The following is a 23,469-nucleotide window of genomic DNA, read 5'->3' as shown; positions in this document are numbered from 1 at the left end:
CACCAGGTGTAGATTAGCCAGGACAACGCTAATTCAAAAAAATCTGAAGTTGCGTCCAGGGCGCTGAACGCTGGCGAAGTTGCGCTAGCGTTGCCTAATTTGCATACGGTGGGAAGTTAAAGTTGAATGGACATATATGTTGCAGAAAATACATTACACTACACAAGCCCGGGAAACCTTGATAAAATAAATAAAGTTGTTATATTGCCCTACACATGAGCCCAGTGTATAGTTTATGTGCCATATGTTGGGAAATGTAGGGGGGAAGCCAGTAACCAAAAAAAAATAAAATTATGCTCTTTTTCAGCCCATCACACTAAGTGCATATGTATGTGGGCTGAATAAATCACCTTTTACACTAAGCAAACTATTAAGAGTGCTTCTGGATTTTCCCTATTGCTTTATAAGTACCAAAACTGGTACAAAAATTCCAAAGTGCTACTATAAATTATTTTGAATATGCTTTTAAACATGTACAGGTATAGGAGCTGTTATCCGGAAACCTGTTATCCAGAAAGCAGTATCTCCCATAGACTCCATTTTATCCAAATAATCCAAGTTTTTAAAAATGATTTCAACTTGTGGGGAATAAAAGGGAAAACTTCTAGCTGCTTTAAAATCTCTTTGATTTGAATTGGTATTCTAATATACAGTTGAGCTTACTATTCATGTTTTTTTTGCTCTCTTGGTAATGCAGCTCTTTGAATGTGAGCTTCCATTTCCTACCTTGTTTCTAGGGTCAGTGTTCACAACACCAAATTTTATACACGCTGTAGGAAAACTAACACATGAAAAATCTCTTAATTCATTGAAGGTTGGTTTACCTTTAAATTAACTTTTTTTTATAATATAGCAGCTCTACAGTTGGAAATTCACCAGCTATCTGGTTGCTATGGTCCAATTGAACCAAGCAACCAGGCAGAGATTTGAATAAGAAACTGGAATATGAGTAGCATATGCCTAAATAAAAAAAAACAAACAAAAGTAATAATATAAAGTAACTATATCAATTAAAATGAAGGCTCACAGAGCAATATTTTTTTGGCTGCTGGAGACAATGACCCCCAACACCAAATAACCAGAATAAAATGACAGACCAAAATTGCTACAATCCATTCTACAACATATTAAAGTGAATTTCTAGGTAAATTACCCCTTTCACTAGTACTTATTTCACTCAAGGATTGTATATGTATTCCTCCTATAAGTGTAAATGATACCTGATCTGTATGTGATACAAAAATTTATGCTAAATCGCACATCCGATATTTGCAATACAAAGCAGCTTCAATGACATAGGAACTGCTTCTCAAGCAAACATGAAACATCACTAGCTGTGGAATGAAAAATGTTATATTTTAGTATTGCTATATAACATATCCTAATATTATTTTTATTTTTTTTAATTATATAAGCATTTTAGTAGTCAGGGTCACACTCAGGAATGGTACTGTGCAATATCTATATAAGAATAGGGACTAGTATTTTTATTTTCCCTTAGGAAAGAAACATTACTGTACTTCTGGATCTCCTGTGAATAGAATTCTACAACCAAAAGTGATTGAAATAATTGCACAGTAACACCTAGCTGTGATTGTGTTTACCGTAGAGCCATTGTATCGCCCCCGTTACTAAATGTCTTTCTCTCCCTTCCCCAAATATGATACTAGAGTATCAAAGCAAGTGACTCGGCTCAGATCTTCTGAACAAGTGACTCCATTGTTTATTTTTTTCCTAGGGAACCAAGGACTGCATGCTGCAGAGGGGCGACCAATGAAACAGGGGTTTCACAAAATCGTTAAATAGTTTGCAGAAGCTTTGAAGTCTTTTACATTTAAGTTATTCATTTTTTTGTACTTAGTTTAATTATTAACAGAAATATACACAGAGTATGAAAACACAGTATCCTTCCCAAGACAGCCATTGTGAAAAAACAAATCTGAAGAAACCCTGTACAAATATATAGGTGAGACAAGTTCTGAGACTGTATCACCATTTACCTTTGAATGGTTGTTATTAATCCAATGGGAGTACCCAGCATATTGTATATTGCACTGGAGAAACATGTGTCAGGCTTATACTAATGGCCCCTGTTCTGCTCCTGCTTCACTGTCCTTTCTACATTTTTTATTTTCTTGTTTTCATGGGTTTTTACATGTTTTGCCAGATGGTCGCTTCTCATGAACCTTTTCCCACATTCCGGGCAGACAAACCTCTTCTCACCAGTGTGAGTCCTTAAGTGCCTCTGTAATTCATCTGACCTGGTGAAGCTTTTGCCACAGAACAGCCAGTTGCAAATAAAAGGTCTTTCCCCAGAGTGCCACCTCAAATGAGCCTTTAAATGGGAGGTTTTGCCATAAACTTTTCCACAGCCTGGTATGTGGCAAATGTGCTGCTTCTTTTTGCCTACCTCATCAGGACCACTGGAAGTTTGGCAGTTGGGACACCTGCATCTTCTGCATCTCCTGGCTGTGGCTAGGGGAGACTTTGTTTGCAGTAGTGCAGCAATCTGAGTCTGATATTGTGCAAAATCTGAATGCCCTAAAACTAAACTTCTCTGGATAGGAAACCGGTGATGCGGATGAGGAATAGGAGATGCATAGGCAACTGGTGTGGCTTGCTGAATGCTCCACCAGGGCATATCTTCTGCCAGATTGGGAGAGAGTTGCATTGGCTGCTGGTGTATCAAGTTTGAATGGCTGGGTACAAACCCATGAAGAGCAGATGTAATAGGGGCTGGGGGTGCATAAGGAACAGTAGGCACATATGCAGACTGGCAAGCAGAAGCCTGAAAAGCAGCCATGGGGGGAGGTAACAGCTTCACTGGAGAATATTCATATGGATAGGAAGGATCTGCTGGTGGTGTCAAGGGTAATTCATGAGTAACAAAGGAAGACTGGATGTGAGAGGCAAGTTGTGTTTTTTGAAGTCCAATGCCATTGTGAGGTTGAATTCCACCAGTGGAATGTGTAGGTATTTCATTAGTCCATGGATGGAAAATCCTAGATGGAGATCCAATTGTTGGGTTATAAGGAAGCTGAATAAAATCAGTAGGACTTGTACCTGGCTGGCCTATTCGATTACACGTAGCTGCCAGAAGAGCCAAGGGTGTGTGCCTACCAACATCTGGGGATGCACTGGGAGTTCTGTCCTGGTAGAAAGAAAATTGAAATGTTAGGAGAGTGAAAACATCTCTTGCAGCTTTCTAAAAAAGTAATTACTATCCTGAATACCATTATTTTTAGATCCATTCATGCCAAAGTAAAGAACTTTGTGTGTTTTGAAGAGACCAAATTCTTGCTAAATTAAGATATTGCTGCAAAGTGGTTTAATAATCACTAGCTAAAACTCCTCTTTGGCCTTTCCAAAGAACAGTATCGCTACTCTCTAAGCACTTAGGAATTATATCTCTGTGAGCTTTCAGAAAACTTGTGTTGCAACTTACCAAACGCAACAAAATGCAGTATTAGCAAATAGAAGGCTATCTCTATAACTACACAATTGGGTCTTGGGTCACCAAAAAGACCTTCTTTTGATAATTATATAATAAAATATAAGGGGGGGGCTGTTGAACATTCTAAATGTTATTATTATTAACATGTATTTATGAAACACCTGCTTATTCCACATCAGTACAATAAATGCTTCTATACATTAACCATACAGGCAAATACACAAAAATCACCAATAACCAATACAAGGGGTAAAGAGGGCCCTGCCTAAAAGAGATAATGTCAACTACTAGAACTAAAGGTCAGAGGTGCTGTATTTATTAAAGTGGAATAGAAGACATGTAAAATATAACTACCATTGACTTGGATGAGAGTCTGATGTATTCTTTCCCCATTTAACATCCTAAGCAGTGATGCCAAGCCTGTGGTTCTGCATCTGTTGAATTATAACCTGAACCAACTCATGACACTATGGGGCAAATTTACTAAGTTTCAAATGGTAAGTTCAGAATTATTTATTTTGTCAAAACTCACAAATTCGAATTTAAAACCACCAACTCAAATTTGAATTTTAATGTAAGATTTATCACACCTCGACCCTGGAAACTATTCCAATTCGACTATTCTCTATCTAAAACCTGCCTAGTTCACGCAAAAGTCAATGGCAGAGGTCTCTTGAACTATTTGAAGATGTTAATAGTAGTGATGAGTTAAATATTTGCCAAGCTTCTCTTTGAAAATGATGCCCCATAGACTGTGGGAAAAAAATGCTATTAAAGTCAAGTTTTTTTTTTTCATAAATAACATACCATTCAAATTGTGCATAAAATCGAATTTATTAGAGTTTAAAAAAAATTCACATTACTCTAAAATTCGACCTTTGATAAATAACCCCCCTTGTTTTTGAACGAACTATATATATATATATATTATATATATTCCTAGTACTTATAAATATCTTAGTATACTGCTGTTGTCTCTGCCCAGAAAATGCTTTGGTTTAATTAAAAAGAATGATCATTAACAGTTCTATTATAACCTTGTGCTGGTGTAACCCAAGCTGATCGCTGGAGTACACAGGGTGTAGCACTGTTCATTGCACCCTAGGAAAGTTGTCAAATAAACATTAATACCCCTACAGCTATATGATTCTGAGTGCTGCATCTGTCATGTACGGGACAAATGTGGGATAAATTTCTGGATAACCATTTGTACTCTTATTCCCAAATGCTGGCGCTATACTGCCCTGAACTGTCAGAAAAGTTGTCTGTTAAACATAAAAGTTGTTTAATGGGCATTATATTACAGGGAAGAGATCTATTATCCAGAAACATGTTATTCAGACAGCACTGACATACAGAATTGTCATTCTCAATAAAGCCCTTATTCCCAGTAGTAATAAAACAAGTACATTTTAATGATAACTGCCATAAATCCATGTAGGTGGCAAAACTATCCTATTGGGCTTGTAATATTTTATAATTGCCCAAAGGCTTCACATTATGTGCAGATAATTAAAGAATGAACCTGGGTGCCAAGCTTTACAGTTAATAGATGCCATAGCTGGATTAATATGATTCCTTTCACCAAGTGTGAGAGGGCAGCTGCTTGCACTGACCTGTAGGAAAGCCTGGAGAGAATCATTCCTTAGGACAGCCACAGCAGCCATAGTCCAGCTCCTACAGGTGCCTGATGATGATGATGAGCAGGACACTGGTGGAGATACATGAAGCAGTTAGTGGCACCAGTTTGTTTGTTTAGTGCTGTGTAGTATCCTCCCCTCTTCCCACCTCTCTTCCCTCCAGCGGCCGTTCCACTGACTGACTGACTGACTGCAGCAGGATCACCTCCAAGAATTTGATAAGGACTTTGCTGGGCCGCCAGCCAGTCACAGTCCGTTTCTCTGCCTTTGAAGTTTGCCGCCGCCCAATCATCAAAGAAGAGCAGCTCTTTCAGAAGCCCCAGCAAATCCTTTGAATGTACAAAGCCCTCATGGAGTGTTGGTTGGGTCGACATAAAGGGACTGATTATTACACAGGAGTGGAAAGGGAGGTGACAAAAGGCGGGACAATTAATGAAGTAATCACTAAGTGGGGAATGTGTATACACAAATAATTGGATTTTCCTGATCAAAGAGACCCTCAGTTCCCGGAGACCCCCTGCTCTAGAACTCTGAGCATTAGATTCCCCCTTCCTCTGTGTAATGAGGGATTTGTGGCAACGTGACAATATGCCTTTGTTATTTGCCCAGAGAGGAAGAGACTTGGTTTCCCCTGCTCCTGAGCAAGTTTAGATTATGGGTAGTGTTACTTCACAGGACACAGAAAAACAACATTTACTGTGTAATCACTGCAGCCTCATTTGTTGCATTTTATTCCAGACAGACGCTCTTATATAATCAGGTGCACATCTTGTGACCCTCCAGCTGTTACAGCAATACAGGTCCCAGGGCCACAGCTATTCTTAGGGTCAGTCCACAAGAGCAAATTCGGGGAGATTCGCCTCTTCTTCAGGGTGACAATCTCCCCGAACTCCAAAGCCGCCTGAAGTTTCCTCATGAGGCAACTTCGGAAAAAGAAGCGCTGCACGTGCATCGCACCCTGGCGATTTTCATTTTAGCCGGTGGAGGGCAGGGGGAAGGCCATTCAGGGAGATTGTCTCCTCAAAGAAGAGGCGATTTGTCGCTGGGGCGACTAATCTCCCCGAATCTGCTCGTGTGGACTGACCCTTAATCTGGCTATATATTTAGGGTTGCCACTTTTTCTGGAAAAATATACCGGCCTTCCTATATATATTTATCTTTTTTCCCTATTAATAACATCGGTATTAACCATCATTTTTACCGGCCAGGCCAGTAAAATGGCAGCCAGGTGGCAAACCTACATACATTATAAGATCTGCTCATTTGGCAAGGTCACAAAACAAGTGAATTGTTCACTGAAATGGAAGTGGATCTTTTCACTGAAATGATTGTTTGCCAATTAGGTCCAGGGTGGGAACTAGGGGTAGGCAGAAGAGGCACCTGCCTAGGGAGCAACCATGGAGGTCGCTGGGCAGGTACCTGCTGAAGGGTCTTCTGGCTACCCCTAGTCCGAGTTTGCCCTCTGTTGCTCTCCCCTACCTCCCCACCCTGTCACTCTCCTCTCCCCTCAGCTATTGTGCATGAGCACATACGTCGTGTCCATGGGACAAAGGGCCGACTGGGTTGCCTAGGGTGCCCGTCACTTGGCCGGGCCCTGCTCATGTCAATGATTGTATCATAGTTAGCTGGCCATCTGATCAAGAACTGGATCAACACACAGATGCAGTTCTTGATCCAATAGAAATATTAAAATCTGCCCACCAGCTTTATTAAAGGGCAGATAAGATGCAAAACTGGTCTCGATCTGCAGTTTAAATGTGCCTGTGTATGGCACCTTTACACTGTTACACTTGCGGTTATCTCTAGGTAGTGACACCAATTGCATCCATCACTGTGGACACCAGGAGGATTCTGGGGGTGAAAATCCAGACTAACTTGGAGGGGTATTGAGCTGAATAAATGTTTGCTTCACCAAGGTTTGGAGCTAATTGGTAATAGGGGTGGACTGGGCCGGCCGCACACTGGGAGAGACCTGTTGGGCTCCCAGCCCTCAATGGCCCTGCTGACCCAAATCTGCTCCAATGCCACTGGTAGAGCGCCTTCCTCTATGGTCTCCCCCCGCACTACTGCAAAGAAGGTATGTGGGTGGGGGGCGGTAAGGGGGGAAAGAGGGGGATTTGCACCTGTGTGGGGGGCATGTGGGGGTAGCAGGGCAGGGGGCCATTGGGGGGCCACATTCCTTCAGTCCGACTCTGATTGTTTACTCCAAATTGCCAAGATCCCCAAGCAGTCTCCCAGGGCAGTGCTTTGTGGTTCAGGGGCCTGGGTCAAACAACCCTATGTGGAGTCCTCATATCAAAGGTGCCCACTCTCATTATTCCATGAACAACATAAGTAAGTGATTTGTGATTCTCTGATTTACTCTATAGAAATGCACCACAATGATATCATGTGAATGCTGTGCCTAATTGCACTACAAAATGTTTATATATATATATATATATATATATATATATATATATATATATATATAAAAAAGTCCTTCGTGATCCGCACTCCACTGAACTCCAAAAAGGCACCCAGGTGCTACTCATATAAGCATATGTACAGTATATAAGTCCGAGAAACATGAGTGCACACTGGGATTTAATAAAAGTATAATTTTATTTGGTTACATTAAAAAGTTTTAATGTAACCAAATAAAATTATACTTTTATTAAATCCCAGTGTGCACTCATGCTTCTCGGACTTTTATATATATATATATATATGCATGCAATCCAGGTTTTAGCACTTTAGCCAGGTGCTAACCATATAGAAAGCTCCCATGGCAAAAATATGAAAAAATCACCAGTCTTTTTTTTACAGCATGCTCACATCTGAATTACTGGCTGATAACATGACAATACATTGTCACGTTATCAGGGTCCCATTTATCTGGCCACACCACTTTAGCACCCTTTTCCTCTCTCCAGTTGTAGCCTCCTCTCTTCTGGATGCTGGTAAGTCAATCAGGGCTCAGTAAACTCCTGGACCCCCCAGCTTCCCAGGGTCCATTTGCACTATTGTTACACTCCTGGGTATTCCCAGGTATAATGCACAGGGCTATTAGAAAGTAGAGCCCACCTTTGAATTGGCCATATGTTAGTAATGGATGAATAAATTCGCCAGGCATGGATTCACGGCGAATTTCCGATTTTTGTTGCCTGTGAATGTTTCCTGTGAAACTGCGGCGAAAATTCACAGATGAAAAATTCTAAATTATTCGGACGCCCATTGACTTTACTGCATTTGGACAAAATAATTGCGCATATTAAATTGACGCTCGCGTCAAAATTGTTGCACATCAAAATTATTTTGATGTCCATTGACTTCAATGTGTTTCGCCGAATTTTCCGCCGCTTTGCAAATTTTTGCCAAATGAAACAGGACAGATTCGCCCATCACTACCATCTGTTTTTAAGGTGGCTGCTATAGATTGTACTAGCCCCTGAAATATGTAAGCTGCCAGCCTCAGTATTAAGAAAAGGAAAATGAGATTCATTTCCATGTTGCCCCCGAAGGATAGCTCCCACCAGCTTTTGATGTTTGTTTATACATTGATTCATTTAGGATCAGTAAACCACTTGTCCTTTGATTATTTCGCCCCGATCGATGACAGATCAAAACATGCTACAAATTGGCTGGCCTGTTTGTCAGCTGTCAGATCGATTCTATATTCATTATTCCATTCCTGGCTTTCCAAAAATGCCATGTGTGAAAAAGTAATAATAAAAAGAATCTCTATTCAAATGAATTTATTGCTCTGGGAGATTTTTCATCTGTCAGCCCATACTTGATGCCCTTTCTGCTTCATTTTCTCAAACACTTGAAAAGCTTGCACAACACTATACCAAAAGTCTGAATACTTGTATTACTGAAAGGGAAATATACCAGTGTTCGATATGAGTCTATGGGAAGTGCAGGTGCTGGAAATGCATTCTGCCTATTTAAACAATACATTTTTAGCATGTTGTAGACAGCAGAATTAATAACCATCAAATGAACACAATTTTAGTATACTGCACATGGGCAAGCCCAAGCCTACACATGGGATGCTTGGGAATTAGATGTAAGATGGTTGTGTGGCGCACAAAAAACACCAAATAATAAGCACTATTGAAAATATTCAGAATACTGATGTCTGCAGGGTGCAAAATATTCATTTTAAGGTAAACTGTCCTTTTAAATCTAGCTTTCTGAAGATGCATGAAAGCACAGCAGATGCTATCACACACACACAATGGCAGAAGCAAAATAAGCCTGATGTGGCCCTTCTAGGTATGACATCATCATTTTAATATAATGAGGACCTCACCCCACAACATGTAAAAAATTTAACAATTTTGTTTTAGAAGAAAGCCCAGTGGAGCAGTGAAGTGTCACAATAATGTTTTTGCTAGTGCTGTGCCCTTCCTGTTCAAACCAAAATACTCAGTGGCTGCAATGGTCTATGGCCCCAGCAACCAGAATTCAGATTCAGATTTACCTTTCATCCTTACCCTCGCCAAATGCCTGGTTATTAGGGTATGTGATCCTAGAAACCAAAAAAGCAGTTGGAATTCCAAAGAACTGCCAAACAAAAATGGCAAAAACATAAAAATGGCAAATAGACTCAGAGGTCTGTGTGTCTGTGTGGCTATCTTTCTCTTAGGACCACCCCCCCATGGACCCTTATCTTGTATCATAACTTTTTCTAGTCCGATTCCTATTTGTCTTATTAACCATACCCTATTCTTTCTTGGTCTATGTCACACTTTGTGACCTGACTGACTGGACTATTTACGACCCACCCTAATTACTTTTATTATCTCTACAAGCTATTTCTGTCTATCTGTAACTTTCTAATTTATTGCCTATAAACCCTTTTCAGTGATCTAACAGTAAATATGCTGTGCCTTTCCATCTTTCATTTGTATTTTGCCTGACAAAGGGGCCTGGGTGGGCTGCAAGCTTGAAATTTTTACTTACTCAGCCAATAAAAGGTATCACCAAACCTTACATTTTCTGGCTAACATGGTACAACATCTTAAAGGAGAAGGAAAGCTATGGAGGCATTTTATTGCCAATAGATTAGCTGCAATAGTGCAAGCTAGAATCCTACATTTATTCTGTAAAATGTTTTACCATACCTGCGTAAAAAAATCTTGAAGCTCTCCGTTTGTTTAGGATAGGAGCTGCAGTATTAGCTTGGTGTGACATCACTTCATGCCTGAATCTCTCCGTGCTCTCCGAGGGGAAGAGGTGCAAACTGAGCATGCTCACACCCGGGGCAAGGAGGTTTAAACTGAAAACAGGAAGTCTGATACAGAAGCCCATGTGTACACAATAGAAGGAAGGAAATGCAGTGTTTCTTTTGATAGGGGACTCAGAGCAGCATTACTTTGAGGGTTTACTGGTATATTTAGGTGGACCTTTCTGATAAGGCTTACTTAGTTTTAACCTTTACCTTCTCCTTTACCTTCTCCTAAAAATATAGTGTTAGGAATTGTACTTCAGTAACAGCAAGGGTTGATCCCAATGTTATTAATAGGGAAAGAAGATTATATAGGAATGCCGGTATTTTTTTCCAGAAAAGTGGCAACCCTAGTAACATCGGAAGGGCCACAGGTTCGACAGCACTGTGAAAAAAGTGTTAGTTGTCATTATTTGGCACTATGTGCAGGCCCAGTGCAGTGAACCCTATTCATATCCCCCAAAAGCTTGATTTATGATTCTGTGTATGCATGTATGTGATGCTTTATTTGCCTCATGATTTTCATTAATATTCACACTACTTGAGCATGTCTTTTAGTCACTGTGCTTTCCATTCTGTCAAATGTTTCAGGCCAGAGGGTGACGGGTACATGAACTCATGGTACATGACAACGTTTGGGAAACACACATCTGCGAATCCATGTCTCTTGAGCAAAGTACCAGTTTGTAGAGACCAGTAGAGTCTTTCAGCTGAGCTTTGAAGTCCTATTGAAGAAGAAAGCACCTATTGTTCCTAGGCCTCAATATGGAACAGATCAAACTTTGCCCCCTCTAATTTTCAAAGATTTTGTTTCTGCAAGCTGATACCTTTCTTTTTAATTTAGATGTAAGTGATTTTCTATGTTAGTCAAAGGCAGGTTTACAAATGCTTAGCCCGAAGGCTGTTATATGCAAAAAAGGTAGCACATTGTGTGTGTGATTGTGTGTGGTAAACCTTCAAAGACACAGTCCTTTGCATAAACCAATTGATGAAAGATTAGGCATCTGCAGTAATACGGATAACATGTCTGTTTCGTTCACAGTAAGTGCAGTGTATTCAGTTTATACCACCAAAAAAGTGAATATATATATATATCTATATATATATATATATATATATATATATATATATATATATATTTTTTTTTTTTTTTTTTTTTTTTAAACATATTTAAATAATAAATTAATAAAACTGACAGGAATCAATACAGTTATCTATAAATTACATACCATCACACAAAGCTGCATTAAGCTGGGATAACCCTTGTTTGATTTTGTTTTTTTTGTGTGAACTGCAACATTTCAGGCCACACCCCTATATTAAGCATAGGGGTACATTAGTGCAATTAACATTGTATGGAGTCCCACTTGAGAGAAAAGTCCAACCATCATAAGGATCAGTTCATAAAAATATGTTTGTTCCTCCATTCATTTAGTGAATAAATTATTATAAATTTTCCATATTTAAAGAAGAATCAATACTGAAAATAAACCTTGGTGCCATGATATACTGTAGCAATTCTGTGTAATGCACCTGGTACCAAGTTTTTCCAGTATTGATTCTCCTTAAAGGAACAATTCAGTGTAAAAAAACTGGATAAATATATAGGCTGTGCAAAATAAATAAAGTTTCTAATATAGTTAGTTAGCCAAAAACGTAATGTATAAATGCTGATCCATGTGCCACCCCTTCAAGTTACTGATTGGTTACTGCTTGGTAACCAGTCAGTGGAAGCCAAGAGAGCTGAAAAGCAGGAAGTAGTGTTCTGGCTATTATGTTACACATCCAGTCACTCCAGTCTTTAAACATTACATTTTTGGCTAACTATATTAGAAACATTTTTTATCTATTTACCCAGTTTTTATTTTTACACTTTACAATTCCTTTAAAATATGGACAATAAGTTCAGATGATTTATTCACTAAATGGATGGAGGAGCAAACTTATTTTTTATGAACTGATCCTTATTATGGTTGGACTTTTCTCTCAAGTAGGACTCCATACAATGTTAATTACTTAATTATGTATTTTATTACATCATGTCTTGCCCTTTAAATACTTTATTGCAATAATGTTCCCATATACTTGATGGCGTTGCAATTCACATTACATACGTAAGAGTTGTCCCTACTTGATGCAGCTCTGTGTGCCGGTACATTTTTCTGTATTCTGGATGTGAGAAGGCTGATTCCTCTATTATCCGGCAACAGGCATATCTCTTGAAGGGAAATGAAGAGTGTGTAAGAGCTTTTTTGGTTGGAACCAGGTAGGTAAAGGTGTCCATACACTGCCAGATCTGCTCATTTGGTACTTTCACCAGACAAATAGATCTGGGGCATCCATGTGTGGGACTTAACAGGACCACACAATGCCAACAGAGGCCCATCTGATGATTAATGATTACTGAGTGATGTGCCAATGCAGTCCTTATTCATCAGGATTTTCAAACCTGCCTGACTGATATTTTGCAGATATCAGGCAAGACCATACATGGGCCAACAACCTACAAACTGGTCTCGAGGGATTCATTTGCAGCTTTTATCGGCCGTGTACAGGTCCGGACTGAGAATTAAAATAGGCACTGGCATTTCATGTACACAGAGGCCCAATCAGCCCACATAGAGGCCCAAACAGCTCCCACCAGCCCACTAAATACTGACTTTCTATGGGACCTTATAGCAGCCCCTCTGGCATTTGCCAGAACCTACAGATTGCCAGTCCGGGCCTGGCCGTGTAGGCAAACTAAGCCGGCCATATACTATAAGATCCCCTTTGGCGACATCTCCAAATGAGCGTATCTTTCCCAGATATGCCCACCAACAGGCTATATTGAGTAATTAAACTGAACATTTGGCCCTATGGGTGAACGATCGGATTACAACAAGGAACAATGGGATCTGAGAGGTTGATCACCTGAAAAATAAAACCTTCCCGATCAATATCGTGGCCAGATATTGATCGGGAAGACCAGTCAGAAGCCCCCCCATACACGGGCAGATAAGCTGCCCAATGGGTCTAAAGGACAGATATCCTTTAGTCTGGTAAGATGACTAGGTATAGTTACCTAACCAGACACATGATAAATTTACTAGACAATTGGAGAAGTTTCGTTAAAATGTACAGCACAAATATATGTAGTATATGCATGTTCTCTCTTTTTATATATAAAGTACAGTACAACTTATATCAGTGGCTGTGTAAAAAATGCCAATATGCAAAGAGAAGCAAAAAACATGGCACCACAAGGCACCCAAGTGAGAAGTAAAAAAGCAATTGCACCATCTGGTAGGCTGCTGGAACAGTTTGCCCAATTATAAACTTCCCTTTTAGTTTTATAGAAAAGAATGAACAAAAAGTCTGACATACTCAGTAGGAACCCATATTTTTTCAGGTCTCAGCTGCCTCTTTTCATAGCGTTGGCAGCATTGCACATGGTCAGAGATTCAGTAAAGGATTATTGGACAGTAGCGGATTAAGAGTGTCATGGCTTGTGGGTTAGATGAGGCTAGAGTGCCAGGGATGCAACTCATACTCACCCTCTGCCAGTGCCTTCATTATCATTACTGGATGGGCAACAAAACTGCAGGTCATGTAAATTAACCACTCAATGAACAAGTTAAGCAGGTAAAGAAAGGCAGCAGATAGCAAGAGGGGATATAGGTCAGACAGGCAGTTACAAGTGGCCCATATAGGGTTCTTTATATTCACAACTCTGTCTGCAGAGGTGAACACACCAGCTTTAAATGGCCTGTGTATGGTCAGCTTAAGAGCTCTCAATGAAAACTGTTTTTAAAGCTTACGTAGAAAAAAATGAAAAAATGTTTTTGAAACATTATTGGGAGTAAATGCCTGGTTCATTTGGGCCCAGATCCATACTCCCTGAATGACCACCCAAATTGCTTATATTATAATCCACAACTGTTACTAAACATGCTCAATTACCTGTATATGGGGTTTAGCAGGGCAATTTCTATATCCATGGATTCTCAGGGACATGTTGTTTGCCCATATATCTCCTAGTCCTCTGAGAGCTTCTGCTGGTGGTAGTTGTCTCTGTATGGTGTACTGCTTGTACCTGCCAACATGGCATACAGAAGTGGTGGCACCTTGTACTATTTGATTACTACTAGGCCATTTACCCGGGGACATAACAGAACTGAAGAATTGGAGTGGGGTTTTCGATTCTTAAAATAATTACAAGTTGGTCATAGTTATTTGGATAAACAATAGGAGAGAGGACCCTGGTCACAAGAGCTTCAAATATAAAAAAATGAGCATCTTTGGGATGGATTATATAAATCAAATAATTATTCATGGCTTAAAATTGTAGATTCATTTGACTTGGCATCTGACAAAGATATGGGAAGATTATACATTTATACCATGGCATGTTACACAAGTTTCATATATTGACATCCCTCTTCTCTTTTTATGAAGATGAACATCTGCCGGGCATGAATGTAACTCCTTAATCTGGGATGAATATTAGTTGGTGCTGGTTTGTTGCACTTACTTACTTGCGACTTCACTCGGTTGCCTCCTTTGAACTCAGGACTAAACTACTTAATTACATAATTATTTTGACCAAAGCACAAGATTGGATCCATGTGTATTAATACATGAAGCAACAAAGTGACACCAGGCTGCTGTAAAATCAACAAGAGTTAATCATTCAACATATTTGTACTGGGCGAGCTGTACTCAGCTCTCTCTGGCCTCAGCACCAGTGTGGTTATAATCCTTTACTATGTAATCCAATCAACTACCGAAACACATTTCACAGTTTATCAACAACATTTCGTAATGTCAAGTAAACAGCATGTGTGGGAAGGAGCACAAAAGATAATGGAAGGGATCACATATGGTCTCCAGGTTTCCAAAAGAAGATATTGCTGCCATCACGAAAACATTCAAGCAGCCAGTGAAAACATTTACTGCATCAACCAAACCTTTGCTATCATCAGACTAAAAAGCACATGGTACCAATTTAGGGCTGGTTCTGAAAAAAAACATGGTTACTTGGAATTGGAACTTTATTCAGAGTTAGATTCTGCTAATGGAGGTTGGCTACAGAAAAGCGAAGGCACAAATTTAAAGATGAAGGCTTTGAAGTTGATTGAAGATGTGGCATTTTGAAGCAGAGACACATGGATAAAAAATAAATGAATCAACTTGACTATTTAGATATGTTCCATTGAGAGGAAAGTATGACTAATAGTTCAAACAATTTCATAGCCAGTTTTCATGCTTGAATGTTCCTATGTAAGCAATTCCTGTATGGAAGCATAAAACATACCAGTTGTATGTGTTTTTGGTTGTTGTAGTGTATCTGCAAAGGTTTTTATCCTTAAGTGTTTCAGAATTCCAGCATTATTTCCCTAGGCACAAATTATGCATCTATACAGGAGTCTGTGCCTGCTAGTAAATCTTATGAAAGTGCTATTATGGATATCATACAGACACAGTTCTCATGCACACTCTATTTGCATGTGATTGAGTTAGTATGGGTGCAGCAGGCCCTGAACATAATGACTGGTCAATAGTATACTATTAGATGGCAAAGGATCCCTAATTCTAGTGGCAATGACATTTGGTGGTTTGTTCATGGAGGGAGGTTGCCTTTTTCCCATAGGTGTCCCACAGAGTTAAAAAATGCCTTACAAGCAATCTGCTTGATCTTGGTTAAATGTCTTCTTCCTCCCGTTCTTCTGCATTGCAAGGTGTTTTCGGGCTCTTTGTCATTTCCCTTTGGTTAATGTGATCATAGCATCCCTTTAGTATAATATAATTCCCTATGTATAATGTATAATGTATCATAGGTTATCATCATCATCATCATCATCATTTATTTATATAGCGCTGTCAAGATACGCAGTTATAGCAAACAGGGAATAAATGGTGGATAATAAACAAGGATTACAGAATACAATAGAGTTAGAAGGACCTAGAGATTAGAGTTTACAAACTCTCTCCTCCAATTCATGAATCATTTTTAAATAACAAAGAGTCTGTTACACAGAAGGGTTCTTAAAAGTGCAATGTGCAAAGAGCAGAAACGGACACAATTCACCAATTCACAATGTTTTGTTTTTTTTACCCACATTGCTGTGTTCTTTCCCTGAATCCCAGCATAACTGTTGGCACCTGCTTCCGAGCACAAGCCAAAAAGAGCCCTGAAAATAATAGCTCCTCATTTGCATTCCTGCACCTTTGCACTACTTTGCAGTTTGCATTGTATTTGGCAAAGCACGGTTTGGTATAGAGGTACTGGTATATTATCTTAAATGCCTTGTTTAAGTGAGAGCAAGAATCTGACTAAATACCTTCTCCAACAAATGCTCTGAGGGACCCAAGAGGCAATATATAATAAAACTCATCTTCAGATATATGGCTCTTTAAGCACATCAAATTACAAATTATAGGGGTCGTGACTCATGATGAACACAGGTGTACAAATGCTGGGGACATCTGGGAATTTCCTGGATATACAAATATGAACAGTACTTTCTGCTTCCTTATGTCAGAGCAGGCTATAAGTTTAGCACCGAGTTGCTGTAATTAAAGTATTTAGCCATAATACAAAAAAAGCACAGAATTTTTATTTTTTTTTGTAAATCAGCTTTGGCTCAGAAACTTAAAAAACACAATTTTTCTAACTGCTCCCACCTAATAGTGTATTAAAAGGCTGAAAACAGACAGCTGGTTCCACCATCTGTTAAAAACACTTCAAGGGCCAAATGAAATAGGTTATACCTTTGGCCATGCCAAATCTTCACATACCCCCTTCCTATCACAGCCTGCGGAGGGCTAATCTGAATTTCACGCTCTGATTTCACTAGGCGTTTTCTAACTGCTGCCAGAGCCTGAGCTTCTTATGAGAGTCTTTCATAGTTGCTGATTACTTCTTTCCCCCCCCCTCTGTAACAATAGACACCCCTTCCTTTCTCCCCGGCTCATTTGCAATCAACAGAAAAGTCTCCCAGGATCCATTGCTCTCTATACCTTAAGGGAGTGACAGAAAAATGTCAATATCCTATTTTAAGAGCAGAACAGAGAACTGGAAACGAAGCATTTCAGATTTTTCCTTGCTCCCATTTGCTGTCGCTACTAATAGGCACAATTCAGATTTATGGGGAAAGCTTTGAAACAATGTTCTAACCCTCTGCTGGTGCACGGAGGGAGGCTAAAACAAAGGGATGCAAAGCCTAATGGTATTTCTTGCCATTAACAATTCTTTGATGTTCATACTCCAGGCTGTCTTTTATCTTGTTTCCTTTCTTTTAGCCCCTTTAAAAAAAGGAAAAAATGAACCATTCTTTCTGAATATTTTGACTTTACTTTTAAAGTAACAGGGAAGTGTAAGGATATGAAATAGTGGAGTGTCAACAACCCAAGTGCCCAAATGCCATGTTTCTACATGTGGGTATCACAAAACAGTAGGCTTATTTGCACTTAGCATTGTATGCATTTCTGGTCGTGTTGTTCGACAGTAAAAAGTAAAGTAAAAACGTAAAGGATTTTTTTTTCTTATTTCTTATTTGTAATTTGAACTGCTGTAAAGTTGCTGGTCACTGACCACAACAAGGAAATGATTAGAATGATGAAAAAGAAAAACAAAATAGCATTGTAGTCATTAACAAACTGTGGGGCTGGCCTCATCATGAAAGCCAGTCAGGGTGAGCTATGGGGATAATAACAATTTGGTCCAACAGATACTCTTAGAAGCTCAGCTTCAAGGTTAGTAAGGGTGAGACATATAAAGTTTTAGATATTCTTGGAACAGCAATGGCTTCCTATACCTGTAACCTTGTTATGATGAGCTAAGTGAGGTTCTCACCAAATGTTTAATTGTTTATTGTAAACCCGTTATCCATAAAACGCTGAATTACAGGCAGGCCATCTCCCACTGAGTATATTTAAAGCAAATTTTAGAAATGATTTCAGTTTTCTCTTTAATAATAAAACAATACCTTGTACATGATGGTAACTAAGCTGCATGAATCCATATAGGTGACACAAAAATCCTGTTTATTTAATGTTTAAATGATTTTAGCAGACTTAAAGGGGTTTTGCCACCCTAAAAATAATTCTAATTCCTATTTTATGATGTTAGTCAAGCAAATAAAACTTCACCTTCACTACATAAAGTATTTAAATCTTGTTTCCTTTAGTCTTGAAATTCACAAACAAGGCAGGTGCCATTTTGGAGCATAATTTCAAAATCTTGGCATCTAAAGCATAGAGGAGGGTCAGGAAATATATGATTGACAGCTAAGACTTTTAAACATGTTTATAGTGTCATAAGGGCTCAATTACAAAATGGAAAATGTAGTTTTAGCATGTATATTCTATTTATTGATTTGGTATGGTGAGCCCGTGCCACACTGTATTTTCTTTATATCAGTGCTACTTCTGTGCTGCGTGTAGGTCCATTCTGTAATGTACAAGTTATCCTCTTTCCCCAATCCTCTCCGATGTAAGAATGGCCAGTGTTTGGTTGGAGGGGTCGGCACCTCTCCCAATGTACATAAATAGAAAGGATACCAAATGACAAAAGCCGTTGCAGCGGGGAGAACCCCTGCACGTTTATTCGGTCACTTAGATGTAACGTCTACATGACATTACATCTAAGTGACCAAAGAAACGTGCAGGGGTTCTCCACGCTACACCGGCTTTTGTCGTTTGGTATCCTTTCTATTTATGTAGGTCCATTCTGTCCATTCTGTCCATTCTGGTGGACACCTGTAAAGTTTTTTGCCAACCGATAAACATTTTAGAAAGAAGTTGCTTTGTGAGTGCAATCTTTTATACTATTAAAATAGTTTTAAGTAGTCCTTGCACATGCCACTTTTATTGTTTTAGTAAGTGTAGGGATGTGAAAATCTTAGACACCCTTACACTTTACAGACAGGCACATCCCTAGTAATATGGACACCTTAGTGGGTCCTTATGGGGACCTTGTGCTTATGTAACCCCTGCAGTTCACACAGTGTACACCAGATGGCACTGTGCCAGAGTATAAAAGGTTTAGGAACCATGTGCTCTGGGTCCATTGCTTTAGCCCAACCAAGCAGGCTGGAAGGGAATGGGTAGTGCTGACCCTAGGCGCCTTGGCCCTAGTAATTAGACAGCTACACTCGTTTTATAGATCGCTCTAGGAGTGATAGAGAGGTTATTTAGTTGAGCAGCTCAAGGCTCCACCGAGGAGATTAAAGGGATTAAGATCCCAGGGTATTACTGACCCAGAGTAAGGAACCAAGTGTTGAGATAGGGATGTCAGGAGTTCCCCTAGTCTGCCACTGGAAGATATCCTGAAAACCGGGCAATACCCATCACATGCTGTCAACTTACTCTCTGCTGTATATTCCCTAGCCTGTGGCGATTCAGCCTATACGTGCTGTGAGTATATGCTTCCTTTATGCTGCTGTGTATGTTCTATTCTCCATTGTGGATCAATGTGCTAAATGATATATGTGCTATTGTTCAATAAATACTGTTCTTTGTTCAACTGTTAAAGAACTACTGGCGCCCATCATTGTACTATCGCACCAGGTTACAGTTACACTACACCCTTGCCTCCACACCGTTGCGAGGGCTTACCCCTGAGAAAGAGAGCTCATCGGTGGTCTCAGCCCACCAAGGAAAGTAGCTTAAACTGCCCTAGCACAAGTCAGTTTACTATAGCGCTACATAAGTTTAAGAGAAAGCCAGAGAGAACGATCCAGCTTTTAACCCTTGGTGTACCTGATGTCTTTATTGATAATTCTGCTATTCAGTTAAATGTCTGTGAGTATAACTGCAGGCATGAAAATAATGGAACTTACATATGGGTTTCTATCCTAACCTACTTGAATAAATGTCTTATATTTTTACTAAACTGAATCTAATCACTGAAGTGGTAGATATCCTCATGAGGCAATTTCGACCGACTTTGAAAAACGTATCGCCGCGTGTGAATAGGCGCAGGCAACTTCAGCGCTTATGCAACTTTAGCGCTAGCGGGTGCGAGATACCAGCAAGCCATTCAGGGAGATTAGTTGCCTCAAAGACGCGTTAATTAGTCGGCGACCAATCGCCAGGCGACCAATCTCCCTGAATCTTCCCGTGTGGCCCTAGCCTAAAAGTCCAACCAGAATAAGGTTGTTGTTTTAGACCATTAATGAAAAAAAAAATTTGTTTACTGATATAAATGCAGTTCAATGCAGTACTCTTCTGAGATTCAGTGTTTATAATTTAATATAATTATTTCCCCGGCAAATCAAACATTACCTGCGGGCTAATATGCTAATAATTATAGTATCAATGTTTACTTTTTTTAAATTTTACAAACAGGCTTCTGTTTACAGTTGCTAAAAACCATGATAGATAGTTACCCAAGTTTTCTTGGCTTCCTCTTTCTCCCTTGATATTCTAGAGATCCCTGCGGGAAGGACCAAGAACACGCTTTCAGAAGCTAAGCATGGAGTCGTTAATTTTTAATTCAAAGTGATTTTGTGTTGAATGCAAGCAGATGCTGATAATATCACAAGTCAAAGCATAATTTTTTTGATCAAAGGGCTCAAGAGTGCCTGATGAAGCATGCATGTTGCTTTTCTTTGATAAACCACATCAATTATTCACCGTGAAAAGAGACATCCTGATATGAAGGCAGCTGATAAAGGGCACATGTTCTACCAAAGCTAAGGTTAAGAGAGTGATAAAGAGATGGAAGAGGGAAGCTTGGGAAGGTTGATCAGGTTTAAATAAGTACGCTATTTAAAGGGTAAAATGGGTAAAGTCAAAATGTTCAAACAAACAAAACATTAAAATATCACTTCATATGGCCACATTTTATTTTCTGCAACAATTTAATATTGTGTGTTGCTTATCATTTCCTCTAATTTGTGCTGCGGTTACTACTGTGGAAGACTTCTACAAACTTCTACATAATTAGAAAGCCTCCTATGTGGCACGCCACTCAAGGGAATATCAACTGAGAGTCTATATATCTGAAAACATTTCACCATCAACAACTCTATGCCTTCATTTTCTATTTTCATTCCACTGTAGAATGGCCTCGCAAGCCAGTGAAGTATGGTTTATTACACTTAGCCTTTTTGGATATCAAGAACGATACTCAAGGGGCTTCTCTGCATATAAAACAGTGGGTATTTTGATCACCAGTATTATAACAGGAATCTCTATGGGTTGCTTCCACTAACTACAATGTGAATAGCAGTGAACAGCCCTCCACAGCAGGTGTAGCCCTTCACAAACAGGTTTGTCAAGCTAGCCTGATCAGTGTATGTCTTGTTCAGTAAATGTTACTTAGTTCAAAAACAATTTAGGTAAGGAAAACTACGTAGGTAAACCAAACATGATCCACTTAGGTATGGTAGTCAGTAAGAGTTATGCATGCATATATTTGCAGTGCCAGAATCAATGTATTTGAATAATAGAAACGAGAACACGTCAGAAATCGTAAAAATTGGCCCATAATAACTAAGTACTTACATGAACCTGATTATAGTACATACTATCCTCAGGGGAGTTGAGGGGTTGTTGACACCGTCTTCATGCTGTCCTTAGCTTCTTCTCAAAGCATCTCTCTAACCCTACCAGAAGAGCAAGCTATTAATTGAGATATATTTCAGGTATTAAAACCTTTGCGGATATGTTGGCAAGTGCAACTTTAATTCTTCTGTAAATTATATTTATTGTTCTTGTGTGGGTGGGGTTTACAAAGTGACCAAAATATCATACATGAGCCTAGATGAGAATGAGAATAAGAATGAATGTCTGTAGATGGCAGCCTCAGAAAGTCACATGTGACGTGATAAAGTAGTAAAAGAACAAACTTACACTCGCACACCCTGGCCGTCCAGGAACAAACGAATCCCAGGTGCTTGATGATAGAGGAATTGGGCAACCTCAAAAGCAACGTAGACACAGAACACACCGGCACAGCATGGGTATTATGCAATGCTTGAGAAAGGGGTCATGCCCCGAAACGTTGCATCCGCAATAAACGAGCAAGGTTATACCTGCTAGTAATACCCATGCTGTGCCGGTGTGTTCTGTGTCTACGTGATAAAGTAGTCCCAGCAGTGACAATGGAAAGACTGATTTGCATTCAAGAACTGAAGTTTCAGTAAATATCTGGTTTAAATTTCCCCCTTTTCTTGGTGTTTGGTTTTTCCATTTGCCTGCATGCAGCAAAATGCCATTCCAAACCCAAGATGAATCTAGAATATTCCAGTAATCTATTTCTACTATGACAAAATAAATTTTTTTATTAAAGTAAAATGCCTAGCCCACCCCCCCACCCATGAAATCCTTGCCAGCTATATATTACTTCAGGCACACTTTTAATTTTTCAAGGGACATTTACAGCTGGGACAAATCAGTTGAGAGACCCCGATGTGCTAATAAACTGTTTAATTTACAGATAACATAGAATATGGAGTATTGCTAAGATGAAAGTGCCCATGAAAAAAACATTCATAATTTAATTATGATCCAATTAAAAAGATAAGAATTTATCATAGCAAATACAGAGATCATTTTGAAGCAGGATCTGAGAACTGAGAACTCATGTACAATGAGGTTTAGGGATTTTGATTCTTTGGTTTGGAAAATGAATTACTGCCAAATAACAGATTGTATACTGTAATGATTTATAGCCAGCTACTCACAACATCAAATTTTAAAAAGTCATTGTAGAATGCAGAATACAACTAAGACTATCCACCTCTTAACATATTGCTAGGGCAATCATTTCAGCCTAAAGCTGGCCATACACATATGGATCTGTAATAAAGCTTAGCAACCAATCAGCAGACAGCATTTACTAGTGAGAACACTGATTCATTGCTATGGGCTTCTAAAAATAATTCAGGTTAAGACTTCATAAACCCATTTGGTACAAGGGGGCAGTAATGGTATTTAAAACAAATCAAAAAAGCATATACAACGACACATACACATATACACTATTAAAGTGCTTAAAGGGACACTTTACCCTGCTTCAACCACAATTTACTCAGTTGTTGCTGAACTGCAAATGGTAACATATTATCAAGGTTAAGGCATACTGGGGGTCGTAGACCAGCAATATCAGGGTTGTGGCTCAATAAAATGTTTAGCCTAACTATCTTATGAGAATATTTAAGGGGCACCCC

At 39.3% G+C, this 23,469-nt stretch overlaps 1 protein-coding gene across 2 annotated transcripts; it reads right to left on the bottom strand.

Moving 5' to 3' along the window:
- Positions 1-1,010: 1,010 nt before the first annotated feature.
- sp5.S (Sp5 transcription factor S homeolog) lies at positions 1,011-6,037 on the bottom strand. 2 transcript variants are annotated; one of them, NM_001085859.1, is given in 2 exon segments: positions 1,011-3,151; positions 5,071-6,037. In NM_001085859.1, coding segments are annotated over 2 exon segments (1,122 nt in total). In that variant the 5' UTR covers positions 5,122-6,037; the 3' UTR covers positions 1,011-2,080.
- Positions 6,038-23,469: the final 17,432 nt, after the last annotated feature.

The sequence above is a fragment of the Xenopus laevis genome, chromosome 9_10S (assembly GCF_017654675.1).
Source record: "Xenopus laevis strain J_2021 chromosome 9_10S, Xenopus_laevis_v10.1, whole genome shotgun sequence".
In the NCBI taxonomy this organism is placed as follows: domain Eukaryota; kingdom Metazoa; phylum Chordata; class Amphibia; order Anura; family Pipidae; genus Xenopus; species Xenopus laevis.
This window is presented reverse-complemented; position numbering and strand designations above follow the sequence as displayed.